The following is a 23477-nucleotide window of genomic DNA, read 5'->3' as shown; positions in this document are numbered from 1 at the left end:
AGAGAAGGCATGACTGTCCAAAGTGAAATAAAGACCTGGTGTGGATGTGGCCAGAGACAGCTTTGGTTTAAATTTGGGTGGGAGGCTACATGTGCCTGCTGTAGAATAAAGAGGTGAGGGAAATGCTGAAAAACAATGATACTGTTTACAATGTTTTCCTTTTGGAAAGGGGATTCCCTTCTGCCCAGTGCCCACCCACCCAATCTCCTCCCCCTCCCCTCCCTGCCCCTCCCCCAGGTTGGACTACGACCTGGGAGACCAGGGTTCGAATCCCCACATAGCCATGAAGCTCCCTGGGTGACCTTGGGCCAGTCACTGCCTCTCAGCTTCAGAGGAAAGCAATGGTAAAACCACCTCTGAATACTGTTTACCATGAAAACCCTATTCATAGGGTCAACATAAGTCGGGATCGACTTGAGGGCAGTCCATTTCCATTTTCAAACATGATTGCACAGAAATAAATCCCACTGAACTCAAAAAGTATGCAAATGATCAAACCCTCCCTTCCTTCTCCTCCCTCCTATCCCCTCCCTTTTGCACCTTCCCTCCCCCTTCCTTTGCCCCTCCCTCCCCATCCCCTTCCAATACCCTCTTTCCTTTTCCCCCTCCCCTTCCTCCTCCCCATTTTTACCTATCTTAAGCATGATTGCATGGAAGTAAATACCACTGAACTCTCTAAGCATGCAAATGATCAAACTTGCCCTCCCCTCCCCTCCCCTTTCCTTTGCCCCCTCCAATACGCTCCTTCCCCTTCCCCCTCCCCTTCCTCCTCCCCCATGGTCAGTTTTTCCTATCCTAAACATGATTGCATAGGAGTAAATCCCATTGAACTCAATAAGCATGCAAATGATCAGACCTGCTTTCCCCCTCCTTCCCCTCTCCTCTCCTCTCCCTTCCCTTCCCCTCCCCTCCCCTCTTCCTTCTTCCTTCTCCCTTCTCCCTTGCCCACTCCAGCCCTCCCTCCCGGTCAGTTTTATCTATCCTAAGCATGATTGCACGGGAGTAAATCCCACTGAACTCAATAAACATGCAAATGATCAATTCATTCTCAGCAAACTTGGATAGGATCCCATTTCTTACCTCCCGGATTAAAAAACAGGGAAATTCACTAACAGGCAAAAAACCTTGAGGTTTAAGAATGTAGCTATAGCCCACAGATATTTCTATCAAACTTTAAAAAGCAGGGAAATTGGGCAGCTATAGTGAATGCACCAGGGGAGCAGGAGACCTGACCTCCTCTCTGAGATATTGGACTGCCCTACAAATTGGTCAAAATGCAAACACAATTTGGGTTGGTCTTTCACAATTGGTCAATCCACTTCCTGTGTAGCTTGCAAGAATTTGGTAACGCGCCTCTATAGGCTATAGCTACATTCTTAAACCGCAAGGTTTTTTGCCTATTAGTGAATATATGTATATGTTTTTTGCTAATGGATGCAAGAATTAAAGCAAGGAAAGGCCTATTTTCCTGGGGAAAGGCAGACTGTATTTAATTAGTTACAGAATGAATAGATACCAAAGACATAGCATTCTCTTCTTTAACAGAATATTAATGACAAACAAATAAACCACTGGTTTTGGCATCTTTTGTGGAAATACCACCTGCTTTGTGAATAAGCCCAATAAACTGAGGTATTGGAAAGTATAGTCTAGGATATTATTGAACCCAAAACTAGCCACCCTAGTCAGAGGCAGCATGCTTCTGAAAACCAGTTGCCGGAAGCCTCAGGAGGGGAGTGTTCTTGCGGGCTTCCCCCGGGCACCTGGTTGGCCACTGTGAGAACAGGATGCTGGACTAGATGGGCCACTGGCCTGATCTAGCAGGCTCTTCTTATGTTCTTATTGATTCATCACTAATTTGTTGTTCAGCCCTGCAAGTCCATAAGCCTTTGTACCTCAACTACCCCATGTTTTAAAATATGACCACATGGTGCAGCTAGGTTACAGAGGAATACTTGAAGATTAATCAATATATGTTGTACACAATCCCATTAAAAAATATTGGGTTTCACAGAAGCATTGGGATGGCTTCTTTACAAGCCACACTATATAAAAAAGTAGCTCAACTTCAGAATCACTTATCATTAAAGGTTCTGATTTCGCAACATCTGATTTCCTAGGAAATACTGATCCTAGGAATGCAGCATCAGGTGCACGTCTTAGTTTGATCCAGGTTTCCCAAGACTCGACCCTAGCAAGTGAAAAGCATGGGTGGGGAAACCTGTGGCCATCCAGATGTTGCTGGATCACAAGTCTCATCATCCTTGACCATTGTCCATACTGGTTGGAACTGATGGGGGTTGGAATCCAACAACATCTGGGGGTCACAATGTCCGTGCTTTATTTTATTTTCCCATCAATTCCTGTGAAGTAGCTTGTCACAAACTTAGTTTGTACCAATTGGACCAAAGACACCCAGGAAGCTTCACGAGGATTTGAACCAGGCCTCAATCCAAGTGCAGAAATTTAATCTTTATGCCACATGGGGTTTCAAACTCTAAAGCAGGGGTGGGTCCCAGGTTCTCCACTCATGTAAAGAAGAGTGCTGGAAACTTTTCAGTGAGTTTGTGGCGTGTGCTGGGGTGGGAGGCTAAAAGGGAAGAGAAAAATGAAGTTGTTATTGGGAGCAGGAGAGAGATGGGGAAAAAGTGTTGGTAGCAAGGGGCTCCCTAATAAAAGTGTGGTGGCAATTCCCCCTTTCCCCAGTTGATTGCTTAAATCCAAATTTTCTCACTGCTTCAAACAGTGCAGAGCTGCTGCAGTTGGAACAACACTAGACCATGATGTTACATCGCTACAACAGAGGCATAATGAAGGGGAAAGTGGCAGCTGTCTTGGCTGCTGATTGCAGTAGCTCCACACTGCTTGAAATTGCAGGAAAGAGACTGGTTGAAGAAAGAAAGGATGGGGAGATGCTGCCAGTGTCTTTTTAACTGGTCAGCTCCATCCCCTAAAACTGCAACCTGCTCCTGCTCCCTGATAAAAGGCTCCAAAAGTGCCCTCCCACTTCTGCAGCCTGCAGATGGGTTTGTGAAAAGGAGAAGGCATTCTTCACTCCACCCAAGAAGAGCATGCATGGGGAGCCCTTGATTCTCTGCTGGGTGATGATCACGAGCTGCTCAGGCCAGGAAGCTCAGGCCATCAGTTCTTGAAGAGATTGTCTGAGAAAACTTTGTTGAGGCAGTGCACCCCCCACCATCTCAAAGTCTGCTTGAAGGCCTGTGTGCCCTGAGGGAAAGACAGAAGAAGAGAAGCCAAGGGAGGGAGGCTTATGCCCTCAGCTCATGAAGAGATTGTCAGTGGCCTCAGATAGCTCCACTGTATTTTTTTCTTGTAGTATTTTAAACTGTAAACTGCTTTGCATGCCTTAGCAAAAAGACCATTTATAAATGCAGTAAGTAAATAAATACATATATAAATCTGGCTAAGTTCCTCTTATAAAACCTTGGATTCTGGGCTTCTGAGTCAGAGGGTTTGGCAATCACAAAGTCAGGCACACTTGAGATCTTACTTTAGTAAATAAGCATTGACCTAAGCAGGTTTCTAGTAATCAGGGTGTGTTAGACTAGGTTTCCATTTCTGGACATACTGTAACAGTCTGAGGCCTCCCACGAGTCAAGAGAGGCCCACATCATAATATCATAGGCCTTAGCTGGCTCTTACTTGCTCTTAAAAAAGGCAGGGAAGAACAAAAGGGGGATAAAATCAAGGTGCCTTCTAAGGCTGCTATTTATGCCTCTCTAACACAAACTTTCCATGTCTCTGTGGCAACAGCAAAACAACTCTTGTAAGGATTTAAACTACTAATAAACTGATGGTACAAGCTGGTTTGGAGCTTCTTCTTAAAAAAAAAAAAATCCAGCTGACCTTTGTCTAGGCAAACAAGGAACACTTGACATTTTACTCAAAATAAACAAAACACAACGATCTTTCAGTTGTGGTAAGGTCCAACTGTTGCACAACTCTTTCCAGACAAAAATTATATTTGTTATAAGTTGCAGCAAACCACACTTGAAGTATCCAGAAAACAGCTTAACAAAGCTTTTATAAATCATTCCCTTTGGGGAATGACAATTTTTAGTGGAAAATCTATTTTTACAAAAAGTATCAATAAAGTTTCAATCAAACAGGCAACTACAAATACATACTCCACATTTTCCCTTGCATCCATCTACTCTGGTGAAAAGAAAGTGGAGCATATCTACATAAGAAACATGTTACCAAAAAACAAACAAACCCCCAACTATTAGTTGTTGCCAGTATTTACACTGTGCTCAAGTCTGCATATATCTCAGATGGCTTCTATGTAACAGCTTAATTCTAGTTAATGTCCTAACCAAAATTTTATTTATTTATTTAATTTCTTACATTTATATCCCACTTTTCCTTCAAGGAACTCAAGGTGGTGTACATGGCTCTCTCCTCCCCATTTTATCCTTACAACAACCCTGTGAGGTAGGTTAGGTTGAGAGAGAATGACTGGCCCAAGGTCACCCAGTGAGCTTCAAGGTTGAGTGGGGATTCAAACCCTGGTCTCCTAGGTCATAGTCCAACACCGTAACCATCACACACCACTGAGTTTCTGGTCAAGTGCCTATCCCAACAGAGACAATTTTCCTTAATTGCAATGGCACAGAGAAAGTTCCATCCAGGTGCTCCTACTATATTGCTCCATTCCTAGCGTTATTCTGTTTTATATGAGATTTCATTTCATTTCATTCTTTCTTAACTAGTGTGGACTATTGATCCTTGGAGCATTATTTGAAATTCTGAAATTTGGCCATATTACAATCTAAATGGCAAACTCTTTATTGTGTGGTGATGACTTCCTTTTTCTTTAAAATCTGGTAACAAAGGAACAAAGCAGACTGTTCAAAGTTTACCAATTTGATAGGACTCTGAAATCAGAAAACTGAAAGGAAAAAACCTTCTCCAAATTTCTGCCAATGAATGAATGCAAGTTCTAGTATTATGAGAGGAAGAAAAATGTTCCCTTCACTTTCTCCACTCCACACAGGTAATACTTTCATAAATCTCCTTCAGAGGAATGGGGACCCTGTGGCCCTCCAGATGTCATAAGACTCCAGCTCTGATCAGCCCTAACCATAGAACATACTGGCTGGGGCTGATGGGAGTCAGAGTCCAACAACATCTGGAGAGCATCAAGTTGGGGAAGGCTGTTATAACCAGTACACCTCCTTACACTTCAAACCCTGGTTCTGAGCTCCAAAAGGCATCTTTCCAACCATCACAGTTGAAAATAGAATGCTGGACTTGATCTGATGCAGCAAGGCAGTCCTTGTGGTGTCCATATATAGATGTTAACATGTATGAGGCTTTACAGCAGCCTTTCCCAACCAGTGTGCCTCCAGATGTTGTTGGACCACAACTCCCATTTTTCCTGACCATTGGCAATGCTGGCTGAGGCTGATGGGAGTTGTGGTCCAACAACATCTGGAGGCACACTGGTTGGGAAAGGCTGCTTTACAGTTTCATCCCAGTAGAAATGCTTCCAGCTGCAACTTTAAAAAATTAATCATCTCACATATAAAGCACCATGAAACAAAAGTGCAGAAAGGTTCGCTTCAACCTTCCAGAAAAAATAATTTTGTGAATCAGTATCTTCCTCTTTGCTGAGATGTTTTATGGTCAACAATGGTATTATGGTCACTGATGAAAGTTTTCATCACAGCCATGTTAAGTGCCCCAAAGCTGGGGAGAGATGGGATGAAAGAGCCATAATGTGATTAGTTTTTTCTACAGCTGCTGTTGAGAGCTGGGCAATGCCAAATTTAGAAGTAATTATTAGATGTGCCTTGTAATTAGGGAAGATTTTTGGAACACTATCAAACAATATAAAAAAGGAAGACTACAACATTGTTTTATTACCCTTAGATAGCAGAAAACGCAAGTTTCTCTTGCAGGTTAAATGGCATTAGTGTAGCATATAAAGAGTTCCCTTTTCAGCCTGTGTGTTTGTGTGTACAGAAAAAGGAAACTGCTGTTATACTGTGGCCCATTAAATGCAAATCTCATGATTTACAGCAAACGTCAGCTTCACTAGGCTATTATTAAGAATTCTGTCTCTAAAAGAGCAATATTCAATCATCTGTATGAGGACAACAGTGAAATGAAAAATTGTAAGAGTGTGAAGGGTGGGAGGAAATGACCCCCCCCCCATTTCTAGAACTGTATTGGAGTCATCAGATTCAGGATACATTGTCTGAGAATGCCCTAGAAGTTGAACTCTAATAGTTGCTGCTACTACTCTGTGGTAGCTAACACATAAAAAGTCTGTGTCTGTTTTGGAATTGCTTTTTAATAGGTTTTTAAACCTTTTTTTTAAAAAAATATGTTTTTAAAGCTTTTAGAAATGTATTTAAAGATGTTTTAATATATTTTAAAGTCTGTTTTTATGATGTTGTAAAGTGTTTTTAGTGCTTTTGTTTGCCACCCTGGGCTCCTGCTGGGAGGAAGGGTGGGATATAAATCTAATAATAATCAAATAATAATAATAAAAATTCAGGTTGCATAACCACTTCAGGATTGCTATATCCAGTTAGTAAAGTTTCTTTTATAATCATTGATTTACTGCCTTGCCCCTTCTGTCTTCCTCCAGGTTCTGCCTTTCTACTTCACTTCACACTTTATGATCGCTGTAGAATCTTCTCTTTTATTTCTCAGCAAGGTTTTCCTTCTAGGCTTTCCTACCCCAACTCCTTTTAATGTCTAGTGATAGTTAGTGACCAACATAAACCTGTTCAACCACAAACACTGAGGAGTGCCTTACTGCTACATCATATATCATTACTGAACTCCATTTATGTATCAACACAAACTTGAGTGAATACAGGTTGATACAAAAAAAAGGAGCACACTTCTGCAATGCCACTAAACAAGGGATTGGCAAATCTATTTGCGCTCTGTGTGTCCTAATTTATAGTGATGCCCACCAACACAGGAAGGTGATGGCTGAAGCAAGGTCGAGATCAATAGTCTTAGGGTTCTAGAACAAATGGCTGATAAGGCAAGGCAAGGTAAGAGCACTGGATAATTAAAAGCCAAGGTGCTGATTCAGAACCATGGTTAGCAATCCTACACTTGAGGTAGAAAATGCAAGTATCTCAGGGGTGTCTTGGAGCAACTGGCAACGATTTACAGTATTGGCTGGGTACTTGAAGACCCACCCCGAGTGCTGCATCTGGCCATTTACAGGGCCAGTCGTTTGTCTGCAGCCATTGACTTTTTCTAGGCAGTCGTGTTTCAACCTGTGGGGGCTGCCTTGAGGAAAGCTCCTCAGGGCTCTCCTGATCCTCTGAGGAGTGTGTGGTTCAATCATCAGAGCCTAGTGGCAGAGACGTGTTCTTGGGGTACAAGGAATGAGAGGTGGGCTGTGGTGCCAGTGCATTCAAATGGGGGGGCAGGGGAGAGGATCCACCTCCTCTCGAGGGCTACTACTTTAAGACAATAATGTGTCTGAAGTTTCCTGATGTGGAGCCATGATACTGTGTCAGTTTTGCATATGTTAACCCATAAGTCCATTCTACCACAGATCCATATTAATATAAGAAAAGCCTTGCTGGATCAGACCAAAGGCCTATCTAGGAAGTAGGACGCATCCTACTTCCCACAGTAGCCAAGCAGAAGCCTCCAGGAAGTTCACAAGCAGGATATGAGAACAACAGCCCATTCCTGTGGTTGTTCCCCAGCAATTGGTATTCAGAAGTATGCTCTGATCCTAGAGGTAACATAAAACCATCATGACTATAGCCATCGACAGCCTTCTTTTCCGTGTATGGCTAATCTTATTTTAAAGCTATCAGAGTTGTCCAAAATTGTCTCTACCCAGTTTTGGGCAATTCCCTTCTCCCCCAGCAGCCCACTGCACTCTACCCCACATTGTTGGGCAGGGCCCCCCACTCCCCCAAACAGGCTTTCCATAGGGCACAGATTGTGGGTCAAGGGCATGGGGAACATTCCTGCTGCGAACTTCCATTTACTTATCTTAGGATCTAAGACTTTGGGACCTTTGTAGGAATTGCATTTAGGAGAGTTGCCTGTTGTTAAATGTGTGTGTGTGTGTGTGCACGCGCACATATCTTGTTTTTGGCTCTTACTGGCTTCAGATCTTAAATAAATAACATTAAGGAACACCTGTTTCAAAGGTACCCAGGGACATGAAACTGGTAACTGAGCTGGGCAGTGTTATGAGCAACTGACACTGGGCAAATGAGAGCATTTGGGAAAAGAAGGGAATGGGAGATAGGAATTCTAAACAGTAAAAGTGAGAAATTGGATCATTGACATTGAAGAAAGGGCTGGAAGCTGCAGACAGGAGTCTAGTAGCAATGCATGGACAGTCTAAATGGCATAAGCTCGAAGGATTTTGAACATTATTATAACTTGTTGCCATTATATGTTGTTAAATGTTTCTTTATTCATCTGGCCCCCTTTCCAGAAACAGTTAAAGCAGAGATAAAAGCTTTAAAGGACACTCTGGAGACTGGATATCTATGTCATGTCTATTTTGCAATGTACAATTTGCAGCTTGGTAGAAGCTTTCCTGTTGTAACTATATCCTTGGAGTTCACTCTACCTGTCACTAATTAGTGAGATGTAAAATACATCAATGCTTTAAAAAAATAGTCCTTTTACTCAATAAGTTTATATTACTAATTTTTAATAACCTGGGTTGCTCACTCTGCTTCCATTTTCAGCTTATGAGTACACATTGGCTGCTTCTGGACATAAACCGTAGTTTAGTGGTACAGAATGAGTCTCAGCAAGTCTCGGGCTTGCATGCTGCTGTCCCCTCCTCTTCCAGTAAGCCATGAGGAGGGGACTGGAAGCTTCCAAGCTCATTTTAGATGAACCATCATTTGTGATTGAACTTACCTATGATTAGCTCAAACAAATCCATTTCACTGACTTGTTTTAACATTAACCAAAGTTTGGCTTGGGCTGGAAGACACAGCAAGTCACAGTTAATCTAAAGTGGAAGTGAGATCCTCTGTGGGGCAGAGTGGTAAGTGGCGGTAACACAGCCGAAGCTCTGCTCACGGCCGGAGTTCGATTCCAACGGAAGGAGGAGTCGAATCTCCGGTAAAAGGGGTCGAGGTCCACTCAGCCTTCCATCCATCCGTGGTCGGTAAAATGAGTACCCGGCATATGCTGGGGGATAAAGAAAGGCCGGGGAAGGAACTGGCAATCCCACCCCATATATACGGTCTGCCTAGTAAACATCACAAGATGTCACCCTAAGAGTCGGAAGCGACTCGCACTACAAGTGCGGGGACACCTTTACCTTTTAAAGTGGAAGTGAAAACTTTCAAACTTCCTCTCAGAGTCATGCTAGAAAAGCATGCAAACTCAAGGCTCACTATGGTTTCTTCAGATAACATTGAACTATGGTTTAGTATTATGACCAAACTAGCCCATTAACTTGAAATAGCCTAATTTCCTGTTCAATCAGTATCAAACATGGGATCTCACTTTATCAAAATGTTATTTTCAGACTCACAGAAGCTGCCAAGTTTATTTTCCATGTAGCATGACTGTTCAGTTAAGAATACAATGGATTGTTCTCATCTTTAAATAAAGTGACAAAGTAACTACTATTATTTGTTATAAATTTGAGGGTTTTTTTCTGATACTAGAGGCAGATGGAAGTCAGATGAAAAATAAAGCTTGTTGAAAATGGTGAAAACACCTTCAATGAGATAAAAACATCTTTATATTTTGAGCACATCTTCTATGAAGAGGGCAGGATTATGGAAAGTGTCTCTGTATTTTTCATTATTTGATGATTTGCAGTTTTGAAAATTCCTTTCAGCAGCAGAGTGCTAACAGTATTCCTCACCCACCCCAACATGTTATTTGCTATGCTTTGGCCACAGAGGCTAGTAGGCCTAGGCAGAGGGATACCTCTGCTCAACTGAGACCCTCTATTCCACCACCTGACCAGTGCAAAGGAAGTTTGGATTGCTCTGCACAACTGTTTTGGATTCATTATTAACTCTCTGGCCCCTGCACCTATCCTTTTGAATTCTGCAGGTTACTTATCTAAGTGTATGCCATTTTCATACAAATCCTGCTAAAACGTATAAGCTACTTACACAAAAAAATGTAAGCCTTCACAACGTCATGACATCATGTGGCATGACATCAGGTGCTGGGTGAGGCAGCAAAGACCGCTGGGTGAGCAGGAGTACTACCCAGAGGCAGGACTGGAGGAGGCCGCATGGGTGACGATGGAGGAGGCCACGCTGGCTGCAATGGTGGCACTGCCAGAGGAGGCTGTGCAGGCTGCAGTGGCAGTGCCGGAGGAGACTGTGGTGGCACCAGAAGAGGAGGCTGTGGGGCGCCAGAGAAAGCTGTGCAGGGCGTGATGGTGGCACTGGAGGAGGTGGCTGCAGAGTAGGAGGCCCCACAGGCTGCAGTGGCAGCAGCACTAAAGGAGGGGGCATAGGCCATGGCAGCAACACTGTAAGAGGCTGCTCTGGTGCCAGAGGAGACCACACAGGTCACAATGACAGCGGAGGAGGCGGAGGAGGCCACGGCGGCACCAGAGGAGGCCACACATGTCAAGGTGGATGGAATGCCTGCAGCCTGAGCGGGTAGGAGGGTGATGGTAGTGGCGGCGGCGGCGGCAGCAGCGGCCCAACAGTCAAGGCAAGCAGGTTGGGGAGTAATGGTGCCTGGGGGTGGGGGTGGTGAGGGGGAGTGTGTGTGAGAGAGACAGAGAGTTCTTCTCTGTGTGTGTGTGTGTTTGGTGGTGCCTGGGTATTTGTGTGTATGTGTGTCTGTGTTTGCTTGGAGGTGCCAGGAATGTGCATGTGTGTTTGGGGGTGCATAGGGTGTGTGTCTGTATGTTTGGGCATGGGGGATGGCAAGGAAAGTGAGCAGGGGGGCTCTGCCCCCCTAGTAACAAAGTAAAAACTTTGCAGCTATTTGTTCATTTCTCCATGTAAGTCAATGGAGTGACATAAGAAGTGCTAGATTTTTTGAAGTGAGGTTCTGATTTGCACCAGAAATTAAGTGGGTGTCCTTCAAAATGATCTGAGCCAAACTGACCTATTTGCTGAAACACTGAAGCAGAATCCAAACAGAATACTGTCTTTCATGCACACACCTATAAATCAGTTCTGGGGCTGCCAAACTTTTCAGGCTAGTGGGCACTTGGAATTTTGAAAACTCTGTGGGTGCCAGACACAAAATAGATGCAATGGGGGCCTGGCATAAGTCAACATGCCATATCTAAAAAGCCAGGAAAATATACAGGACCATATGGCATGTCCTCCATCAGCCACATCATAAGTGGGGAAGAAGGCATCTACATTAGTCACCACCACCACACACTCATAGAGAGAGAAGCTGACTGCACCTCTGCTCTGTTCAGAAAGGTTGGGAGGGTAGCTGTCCTAGCATCCAATGTGGTCATGTTTAAGGGTGTGTGCTCAATGTAAGAGAGACTGAGCCAGCACAAACAGGAACTGAGCAAGAAGAGCAAACAGTCTCTCGTGCATTGGGGACATGTGAGGGAATATTTACTGAGTTCTTTCGCAGGTGTCATAGGATGTACGGGTGGGCATATTGGCACTCATAGGCGCTGAACTGGTGACCCTTGAATTGTTGCAGCTCTAATATTATCTTAGTCTGGTTGCTAAAATGAAGCCGATGCCTACCATTATCTTAAGAATCTGTCTTCAAGCCACATATACCAGGAAGAGTTACAAACATTACAACTGACATCTGCAATTGCTTTGAGAATCAGGCTTTACATGCAAACTCTCGTAATGTTACCCTTGAATTTAAATTTTAAAAACCCAACTTTTAATATTTAAACAGAAGCCCCACAGAAATCAATGGTATTTTCAATGCGTATTCTTTTTTTCTGCTTCATGTGGTTTCTTTCCCATTGTTATTCTACTAAAAATACTTTACCGCTACCAGTTCCTATCTTAACTCATCATCTAGTATGACAACGATCCTTATTTACAATCAGACCATGCACCTTATTTACAAGGAAAGAAATATAAGATCTTTCTGTATTTTTCTTATTATTCTTATGCTATTTGCTCCAACTGCTGTTCATGTGGCACCACAACAATCATATACCATATTGCCACACATATAAATAGATGTTTTTTGCATGCTAGATGGCTAGTAAAGAAAGAAACTTGAGTTGCATTTTATTAAAATGACACTACAACCAGCTCTGAGTATTCTTGGCGCTTAAAATTTGTCAATATCTAAAGTTGCCTCCTCTTCCACTTGCTCTTTATTCAAAGTTTGCAGAATTAGTCAAAATATGCTTGATTTTTAGTTATAATGAGTAAATAAGAAATATATTAAGTACTCACCTGAAGGCAGTTGAAAATGACAAAGAAGACCAACATCCATAGATGTCTATAAGCCATGTGCAGACCACCCCATAGCCATGTAATGGAAATGAGGGCAAACAGGTACAAAATCAGTGGGATTTCTAGAAATGATAAAAACAGGGGAATTTATCAACTGATATGCTTTGTGTAAAAAAAAGAAGGTTCAAACTTTAACTGTGTATAAAGATGTTTGAAGTTCTCACTATCTGCGTTGTACATCAGAATTAATAACAAGGGCAAGTTAATGATGACTGGGCAATTTCTGGATCTGCCCTTTCCTGAAATTGGTCAGCATTTGAGGGGAGGCATGGGAACTAGAGCACCATCTGCTGACTAACTCATCCAAAAGGCTGGAGAGCAAGATTTGAAAAGACCTACCTGGTAGTAAATAGTGAGATCAGAGGGTACAATTTTCTTATGAAACCCACAGGCAGAGAGCTACATTTTGGGGAGAGAACAAAGCAAGTTTGCCCATTATAAAAGCTGTATGGGAACGAAGTGTAAGACTTGCTGAGTCAGCAAACATTTGCATTCTAAAGAATCAAAGTGCTGATGAAGGCATGGTAAATTCTACACCACAACCCAGAAAAAAAGAGAGCTTAACATTCTGATGAGCAAACAAATTCCTTAAATTCCATGAAAAATATGGTCAGGTGATACAGGATTGATCTTTGGTGTTGACATTGCATTCACAATGGATGGTAAAGTCCGTATTTGCTCAGTTTTGTACATTTCAAACTGTACAGGTGTTCTGCAAAGCATTGCCCTACTCTACACAATTAATGTTACTTCAGCAAAATTGACAAACAAGTAAGATAGAACAGCACACAAGAACACGGTAGCTTGTCCAAACTTCCAAGCTCATGTGTCTATTCTTGATGCAAAAGATAAATCACACATTGAGGCAGGCAGCTGCCAGCATAGATAGCTTCCAGCAAGGTACAAATAGTTCCTTAAAGGATTTCAGTCCAATTGCCTTCATCATCATCATGACACTGTTATTTGTAAAGATCAATGTTTGTTTCAGTTCACAAAAACAGGGACTGCTTGAAGCAACAGAAGAGATGTAGGAAGGTAAATTCTGTAAGTTTCTCAGTGAAGTCCATAAGGACTTTAAGGCTGCAATCCTTTTTTTTTTTTTACAATAATTTTTATTCAAATTTTCATAAAACATACAAAACAAAATCATAAAACATTCAAAGACAAAAAACAAAACAAAACAAAAATGATTAAACAAAAAAAATAAAATGTTGACTTCCCATTTGTCACAGATCAAATCAGTTGTAGGTCTACAATATATAACAATCCTGTCTCTTAAATTATATTATAAAATCACTTTCCTCCAGTAGTTATCTTAATTAATCATCAAATCTCATAAACATTACTTTATTCTTTCCACAAAAAGTCAAAGAGAGGTTTCAATTCTTTAAGAAATATATCTATCAATTTTTCTCCAAATAAACATGTCGATTAATCCAACTCGTTAATAATAATAATAATCTTATTGTCATAACCATAGTCTAAATAAACATATCGATTAATCCATCTCATCAAAATCTGTTAGGTCCAATAATTTCAATAGCCATTATTCCATTATCCATATTAATTCCATCTTCCATCTTCAATAGTCCTGTTAAGTCCAATAATTTCAGTGTCCAATCTTCCATTATCAGTATTCCATAATAATCTTGCTGTCATAGCCATAGTCATATAATAAGAGTCTGATGGGAATTTCCTCTATCCCAAATATTTTCTTGCCATCAATTCTGATTAAGTTGCTGAAATATTGTTGTAAAGTCATATCTGTGTTCTTCTTTTTTATAAAATGCACTGGCTCATCTCTTGAGAGTTTTTCCATTGTCACATGGCTGCAGTTAATTCCATAGATTTTCTCTATATCAAGCTCCATCACGTCATTCCAGTCCAGAAGATTATCTAAGCCATTGATAACTTTATCTCTAATATCTTCATTAATTTCTTCAGAGATAACGTTAAATTCCAAACAGTAAATTTTATTTCTAATATCCATAAACTCCAGATCTTTTTCCAATTCCACATTTGTTCCAATCTCCAGGGCTTGTATCTTCCCTTTATTTTTTCTTTTCTCATCTCTAATCTCATTCTCCTCTCTCACAGGATCCCCTATTTCTTTAAGCTCCTGCGTCATTTTGCTCAGTTCCATTTTCAGCTCCTTACTGCCCTGTCGCAGGGTTTGTTTCGTTATCTCAATCTCATCCATTATTTTCTGAAACATAATTACTTCCAGATTCTCAGCCACTTTCTTGATTGCCATTTTTAAAACCACGAAAACAAAACAAAACAAAAATAAAGAAGAACCACTTCTTATTTCAGCAACAATTGGGTTAATATTCCAGGCTTGATGACATCACAGTATAAACAGAGCAGCCTGCCTTATCTCTCTATGTTCAAGAACACAAAACAAATTTAGTTCCCAGCATCAAAACAGTTAGTGGCGTCGTGAAGAAGCAGATTCGTCAAAATAAAATAGACCAAAAAGAGAATAGTCCCAGACAATATAATGTTCCTCGGAATAGAAATCCCTCTTCTGTTTATATCTTTAGAATGCACTTCCAGGACAGCTTTTTGCAATAGAAACAGAGATAAGCTGTTAATTTCGTGAATAACAGAGAAGAGTTATAGCTCACCCAGACGTTTTTTAAAGCTGATTCATTTGACAAATCTCTTTTTGCTGCAACAATTTAAACCAAGTAAAAAAAATAATAGAAAGAAGGGTGTTTGCCTGTTAGTCTGTTTTCTCTTTGAAGAAAAGATAAACGTATCGCATTAAACAGATAGAGCTTGTTCGGAAGTCCGTCCGGCATTGCTGGCTGGACCTTTTCTCATAAATTAATGAAATCCAGTCCTCCCAACAAAAACAGGCTTTTGAGGTTGATCTCTACGTTTCTCCCTGCCCGGGAGAAATTTCATCAGTCAAAAAAAAATATGTTCTGACTGATTTATATCTGAATAAGCTTCTTTTGAGGCGGGAGCCCGTCTCAAAAGCAGGCACAAGCGAAGTCACCCTTCCCGGTAGTCCTTTAAGGCTGCAATCCTATACTCACTTTCCTGAGCATAAGACCCACTGAACTTAATGGCACTTACTTTTGAGAAGACATATATAGGATTGCCCTCTACAACTGATTTTAATAAAGGTATAACATATTAAATATTAAATTGATGATTTGACATTGTGCCTTACATCAGAAGTTTCCATTGAGTCTTTCTTGTCCATATTAATGCATTCAATAGATTAACCACTACACTACACTGGCAGTACAGTGTTGGACTACGGCTTGGGAGACCAGGGTTCAAATCCCCCACTCAGCCATGAAGCTCACTCGATGAGCTTGGGCCAGTCATAACTTCTTTCTCAGTCTAACCTACCTCACAGGGTGGTTGTGAGAATAAAGTAGGGAGGTACTTTGAGCTCTGTGAAAGAAAGGTGGAATATAAATGTAATAAATAAATAATTCAACAGCCTTATCATGCACCTAGTGACTACCAAGATTCTTGAAATATGACATAATTTCAAATAAATTAAGTGAAGTCTGTTGGGTGTAATATTTTAGTGGGAAGAAGAGCTGCAACTTGAGAAGAGTACCGACAGAGAGTACAACAGCAATTTGACGTCTCAGGTAGATATTATGTGGTTTCTTAAGCGCTGTAGGACTCATCTTTTCTCTTCAGTTACGTCCATAGCAAAATATAGGATAGAAAGCAGTAAGCAGACATATCAGCTTTTCATCTTGAAGTTGCAGGTTATAGTTACTGAGTCAAACTGTTGGTCTATCTAGCTCAGCCTTCCCCAGCCTGCTGCTCAAGTTGCTAGTTGCTGATGGGAATTGTAGTCCAAAACATCTGCAGGGCACTAGGTAGGGGAAGGTAGATCTAGCCCCATACTATCTACTTTGACAGGTAGCATATTTACAAGGTTTCAGAGATGTTTTCTCCATGCCATACAACCAGAGATCCTTCAATGAAAGATGTCTGGGTTTGAACCTGAAACTTTGTACTTACAAAGGTCATATTTTACTGCTGTGTTTAGCCAGATTTCTAGTCACTTTAACCGGTCCAGTTCCATCTGCTTGAGGCCCAAATGCCCCATTCTCAAGTAGCCTCTTTGCTGACATGGGTGTATATTTAATTCCTATGTCTGAATTCTGTCACACATGAAAAGAATGGGGGATTTGGACTATATGTGATCTGTATCTTGAAATCCCCCTCACCCAACCATTTGAAATGGTTAGTGGGCAGATGTTCCCTTCTAGAGACAGGGTAGTGTTCATGCTTAAGCCTTTTCTTATGAGCTTTATAGGAGTCCTTCCTTTACAGCCTCTCTGAGGACATGTCAGGTACTAATTGGCCTCAACAACAGGGAAGTCAACACTCTTTGACAACAGAGAAGATTTCCTTCTGAAAAGGCAAGACTCAAGAAAAACAAGAAGTTACTCCTGCCTCTGAGTAAGAGCATCTTATACTTGAAATATATAAATATCTAAAGTAAAATAAGAAAATGGAGTATGTCTGCAAATAATACATTTTCCCTTTGAAGTTAAACTTTCTGATGTCTAAGATTGGTGATGCCCCTTTGTCTCTTCCCTCCCCCCCGATTGGCTGACCTTACTCCATCAGTGTGGAAGGATATTTGCCTGAGGAACATTGTTTTCCCCCTACTTTTAAAGTGATTTTTTTTATTTACATAAGGTTTACCTTGCAGCTTCAATATAAATGTATGTTCTCAAGGCGGTTAACAATGTAAGCAACAATGGAAATGGATTGCCTTCAAGTCAATTCTGACTTTTGGCGACCCTATGAATAGGGTTTTCATGGTAAGCAGTATTCAGAGGTGGTTTACCATTGCCTTCCTCTGGGGCTGAGAAGCTGTGACCCATGTCACACAGTGAGCTTCATGGCTGTGTGGGGATTCGAATCCTGGTCTCCCAGGTCGTAGTCCAACACTCTAATCACTACGCCACACTGGCTCTCAACAATGTATCTTACTTTATTGTATCTTAACAATGTAAGAAAGATACAATAAAAGCACAATAAAAGTGAGGGGGGAGAGAGAAAAAATAAGGCATTCAAACTAAGGCCCCATCTGTGCTATACATTTAAAGCAGTATCAAATCACTTTAAGCAGTCATGGCTTCCCCAATGAATCCTGGGGACTGTAGTTTGTTAAGAGTGCTGAGAACTATTAGGAGGCTCCTGTTCCCCTCACAGAAATACACATTTCAGAGTGGTTTAACAATCCTTCCCAGGAAATCCTCGGAACTGTAGCCCTGTGAGAGAAAAAGCATCACTGATCAAAGGAAGATTCCAGAGCACACCTCCACCTCTGCCTGTGGTCTGGCAGATCTGTAGTAATTTAGGGAAGGGGCTCCCAAACTGTGGGCCACGGACCAGTAGCCTATGGCCTTCATTCAGATGGTCCACAGCATATATTCATATTCATTTTTAATTGTATTTTATTGCTTCTTTTATCTCTTGTACTTCAGTTTAAATTCTATGGAATACAAATTGTAATACAATAAAATACAATACAAGAAAAGGAGCAGTATAACAATTAAAAATACAGTTCTGGCAATAGAGGACATTACAGTTACTACAACAGGCAAAAAATAATTAAGTGGTCTGTCAAGACCATTAGCCATTTTTAAGTGATCCATGGGGGGAACGTTTGGGAACCATGGATATAGGACCTCTGGGAAATCCTCCAAGGGGTGACAGGACTCCATCCTGAGATATATTTTCTTGCTTCTTTTCACAGCTGCTCTTATGTGGCTGAAATTACTTTTTAAAAACGATAAAAGAAGAAAGGCAGGCAACCCTTGGACTACTTCATAAGCAATCACAACTCAGACCCTGCCATAACAGTTTCATCTTCTTCATTTACACATTACAAAATTCTGTGCAGTTTTTTAAAGGATTAAATGGATTTGTCCTTAAAAACTTGCACAGTAATGTTAGTCCTGACCAATGAGGAACCAGCCCATCATGGAATTTGTCCTTGGACCCATCCCTAGTTCTTGCCAACAGGGCCACCTCCATAGTTTTCTTCCCAGTGAATTGTGCTCTATACCATTAAAGCAGTTATCTGCTACTCCAATGTGTTAATTTGTATCCATGCCTTTTGCTTCCATTTTTCATTTTAAGTGTGAGTATCTTATAACTTCTATCTCTAATGAACTTAAATTACTATGAAATAAGAAATAAATGCAATGCATTGAAAATAATTAAGCAGTAATACATATGGTTTTTTTTAATTGTTGAGCATAAATAGTAAAATGATATTGAAAATGTGTGCAAGTTTGACCATCTTTTTCAGACTTTTGTTATGTAGTTTCGAAGGTTTGTGGGGGAAGGGCACACAAAACTACTTCGGCACAATGAGAAAGAATGATTAACTATGCCTGCTCGCTTCGCTCGTCAACACCCACCCCAGGCATCCCCAAATATGCACACACATATCCCAGGCACCCCCAAAAACACACACACCTCAGGCACCCCTAAACATGCACATACACACATGGACTCTCTCTCACACAGGGACTCTGACATGCACATGCTCACAAATGCTTCCCGCAGGCAGTTACAAACGCCTCCCAAATGCTTCCTCCAGCACCCCACTCCCCCTGTCAACCCCCCTCACAATCCTTCCAGTGCCTCCAGGCGTTGGCACATGCCAGCTGCCATGGGCTTGCTAACTCTCCTTGCCTGTTCCTGTTCTCTGTTGCTGCGCCTGCTCTGCACCGCTGATTCCCCTTGACAAATGGTGCCATTGCACAGCTCCACCCAGTATGCCTAGGCTGCTTCCACACCTGGGGCATTTACCTGTGTCCCTCCCAGGCTGCTGCCACTTGCCCTATGGCTGCTTGGCCTCCCCCCTGCTTACTCCACACCCACCCACCCACTTGTCTAACTTGCTTGCCTGCCCCACCGCCACAAACTCACCCCACAGTCGCCCACTCACTTCATTCACCCTACACCCAGCCGCCCCACTCTTTTTGCCTGTTCCCCCAGTCTTCCTTGCTTCCCTCACACCTTTGCCTTGCTTGCTATCCTTCTGCTGTGCCACACACCCCTGCCCCCACGTGATGCTGTGTGACGGCTTAGGAAATATAACATAGTTAGATGAGATATGCTAACAGTGAGCTGAATTATATCATAGATAGGATCATAGCTCAGTGATAGGGCACATGCCAGGTGCTGGGAGCTTTTGGCCCTCCAAACTCCCATAATCCATGGCAAGTGTGGCCAAGGATGATGAAAACAGTAGTTGAGCAATATCTGGAAGGTCAAAGGTTCCTCTTGTCTGGCATATGCTCTACACAGACAAGATCTGAGAACCAGTCCATGTATCTTCACTTAAAATAGGGGTGAGAAACCTGCTCCCCCAATGTGGTTGGACTACAAATGCCATCATCCCTGACTATTGGTCATGCTGACTGAGACTAAAGGGAGTTAGAGTCTGACAATATCTAGAGGACTACAGGTTCCCCGTACCTAAGTTAAAGGATCTCAGACAACATAGCTGGTGAAAATCTGAGATCTTGGAGAGCTGCCTCCAGTCAGAGCATTGATCAAGAATTACTAGTGGACCAACTCATTAAAAAGCAGTCCCTTATGACATCTAATGGAGTTTAAGTTTGCTCTCAGGGCCTGTTTTAGGGGAATTGGATTCCCTCTGGCAGCATATATGTTTCTCCTAAATCAGGCACATGCAAGACCTGAGACTGCTGCCTCCTTGCCTGCCTCATCTACACAGATAAGGGTGTTGGCCACACTGGATAGCACTAGTGGGTGGACATGCCACTAGAGTTGGGGACATTATTTGAAGGGTCAGTAGTGGCAGTTAAGAAAGGGTAGTGAATGAGCTGTAGTGGAGGATGTTGTTTTCTCTCTCATGCAGTGGCTGCGAGCACTGAGGATCAAAGGAATAACCCCCAACACATGTCTTGTCAGACTTTTTTTTAAAAAACCCAGACTAACTTAATTCATTAAGTGATCAAGGACTGGATACCATTTTATTCAAGGTTCAGTACAGGAAGCAGATGGAGGGGATGGCTTACACTATCATTCTGTGGGAGCTGGGTGTGTGTATTTTGAGTCTACAAGCCACTGCATGGGAGACAGAAAATCCACTGCCTACACTCCCTCCCTTCTGCTTTTCCAGATTTGGACTCCTTGCCAGCCTCTTTGTGAGATGCATGTGTTTCCCAACATGTGTAAATATGTCCCATTGCTCTTCCCACCTCCATCCCGCCCCACACGTATTTGAGTGAATCTGCCACAGCCTAATAGACCTGGTAAGGTATATTCAAAAATTAATTGCTGCATCATATTGAAATGTTAAGCTTAGGCCTTGTGTAGTGAGTGGTATAATTAAAATATGCTGAAGGTGTGCAGGACTTCCTGTTTTGCTCAAATCATTTAGAAATTCGGCTCCTATCCTATTATGCTGCAGCTTGGTCGCTAACAATAGCTTCACTATGGAGTGCGTCACCTATTAATACAATGTTGAAATCCAGCCAGTTTTCATAATTCAATAGCTGGCTGAGTACTCCTTAGTGACATTTTGTCTTGGCAGTCCAGTATATTTTGATCAAACAAAGCCCTGAAAACAAGAACAAATAAAACTTGCTAAGCAGCTCCTGGGAAGCCTTAAAGCATATGCTTTAACCAAAAATAAGGTATTGTAGGGGGGAAACGATGTTAATATGTACCAGAAAGCAAAAGAACAGTGCAATAGCCAAGGCATTAGCAGAATAGTGTAGGTGGAGACTGTAGCATGGAAGCTTAGGTGAACATTAAATGCCATGTTTGGGAGCTTGTCTAGCTACTTTGAAATATTATAAAACCATCAGCTCTTTATCAAACTTATGGGGGATTTTGTCTAACTTTCCATCAGTCTATCTCAGTTTCAGAAAGATACACACCAACTGACTTTTGTATGTGTAGTTCTGTGAAATCTGTTACAAAAGTTTTTCCCTACTTAGAAAGAAACTGCAGGAGAAAATAGGACTTAACTATTCCTGCTGGTTTCTCTACCACATCCTATCTCCTGATTTGCAATTTATGGCACATCCTATGATCCAAATGTGATCCCATAAGACAGGAGCAGAATATTGGAGGGATTTCTGTAAAAGTGAGTAAAGCCCTTACAGACTGAAAAGTTGGTGAATCCTTAAATTGCCATGATTTCCAGAGGAGCACCTGAGTTAGTCTTTTGCATCACAAACAACAAACAGTTTGATAGCACCTTAAAGACTAACAAATTTATTAAGGTATAGACTTTCATGGACTATACTCTGTTTTGTCAGATGCATGCAGTATTATCCTGAGTTGCAGGCAAATATACATGCGGTTGGGTGGGCCATCAATGGGGCTTAAACAATGCTTAATTTTGTGGATTTTCTAGTCACAGAATGACAGTGGGAGCAGAAGCTGCAGCTAGCAGAATGTTCCATTTAAAAGGAGACTTCTCAGGATCTGCACCCAAGAGCCTTATCAACATGATGTGCTGAATTAAATACATTTAACTTAATAATTTAATTTTATTAAAAATAAACTTTTAAAGCCTGAAGGTTGCAACCCTAAGAGCACAAGATACTGTGTCATACGTACCTATGTAAAAACAAAAACAGAAAGAACAACTTTCCAACAGGATATAAATTTAATAAATAAATGACAACAGAAGATTTATGTAACTTTAAAGTTGACAAGGAGGACACTGAACTAGTCAAGGATTATCAATACCTTGGCACAGTCCTTAACCAAAATGGAGACAACAGTCAAGAAATCAGAAGAAGGTTAGGACTGGGGAGGGCAGCTGTGAGAGAACTAGAAAAGGTCCTCAAATGTAAAGATGTATCACTGAACACTAAAGTCAGGATCATTCTGACCATGGTATTCCTGATCTCTATGTATGGATGTGAAAGCTGGACATGAAAAAAGTGGATAAGAGAAAAATCAACTGATTTGAAATATGGTGTTGGAAGAAAGCTTTCCAGATACCATGGGCTGCGAAAAAGACAAATAATTGGGTGTTAGAACAAACTAAACCAGAACTATCACTAGAAGCTAAAATGATGAAACTGAGGTTATCATACTTTTGACACATAATAAGGAGACAGGATTTACTTGAAAAGGCAATAATGCTGGGGAAAACATAAGGGTTTAGAAAAAGAGGAAGACCAAACAAGAGATGGATTGATTCCATAAACGAAGCCACAGACCTGAACTTACAAGATCTGAACAGGGTGGTTTATAACAAATGCTCTTGGAGGTCATTGATTCATACGGTCGCCGTAAGTCATAATCAACTTGAAGGCACATCACACACAAATAAATAATAAAAACTAAATGACCTACACAGGCCATACAGCAAAAGACCCACTACACTGAAGAAGGGAAGGGGAGAAAAACTTGTTTTTACAAGCAGCAGACATACCCTTTTGTGGAGAACCTCACTAAGTGCTCAGCTTATTCGTTAACAAACTGTGCCTTGCTCAGATGTCACTTGCTTCAGCACCAGAAACATACGTAGCAGCCCAATTCCATGCATGTTGATTCAGTACCTAGTCCCACTGTGTTCAATAGGAATGATTCTCAAATAAAAATGTATACAATCATATCCTAAGTTATCTGATCAATGAAATGACCATCTTTAGCTGGGATAGGGCTGACTGAGCCTTTTATGTGTTCCACTACAACCTCAAGCCCTATCAACTGAAACTCATACAAGCCAAACATTTTAAGTCCTCTTCAACTCAATGGGAGTGATTTAAGAACATACTTAACTGAACCCTTTCAATTAATTACATAATAAGTATTTTACTGAAGCTTAACCTTTTCTTAAAAGTTTATGCATGGGCTGTCCCAGAGTTACATAAAGGAAGGAAACAAAGTATCAACACACAGGAAAAATGTTAATCCAAAAGTAAAGCTACTTTTAGTAAAGAAAGATCAACAGAGGACAATATCCAAGTTATTGTTAATAGAAGGAAGATCAGGCATGCTAAATCAGGCAGATAGGAAGCCAGCAGGAGTGGGGGGGAGGCTTTTCAGAGT

At 41.4% G+C, this 23477-nt stretch overlaps 1 protein-coding gene across 10 annotated transcripts in view; it reads right to left on the bottom strand.

The window, feature by feature from the left end:
- ADGRV1 (adhesion G protein-coupled receptor V1) overlaps nt 1–23477 on the bottom strand; it is a 432032-nt gene that overhangs the window by 44583 nt on the left and 363972 nt on the right. For all 10 annotated transcript variants that reach the window (XM_061622198.1, XM_061622196.1, XM_061622197.1 and 7 more), the window contains one exon: nt 12363–12484. In XM_061622198.1, coding sequence (XP_061478182.1) covers nt 12363–12484 — 122 coding nt within the window. The remainder of the gene's footprint in view (nt 1–12362; nt 12485–23477) is intronic.

The sequence above is a fragment of the Rhineura floridana genome, chromosome 1 (genome assembly GCF_030035675.1).
Source record: "Rhineura floridana isolate rRhiFlo1 chromosome 1, rRhiFlo1.hap2, whole genome shotgun sequence".
NCBI classification, from domain to species: Eukaryota; Metazoa; Chordata; class Lepidosauria; order Squamata; family Rhineuridae; genus Rhineura; species Rhineura floridana.
The sequence above is the reverse complement of the archived record's forward strand: the minus strand, read 5'-3'. Positions and strand labels throughout refer to the sequence as shown.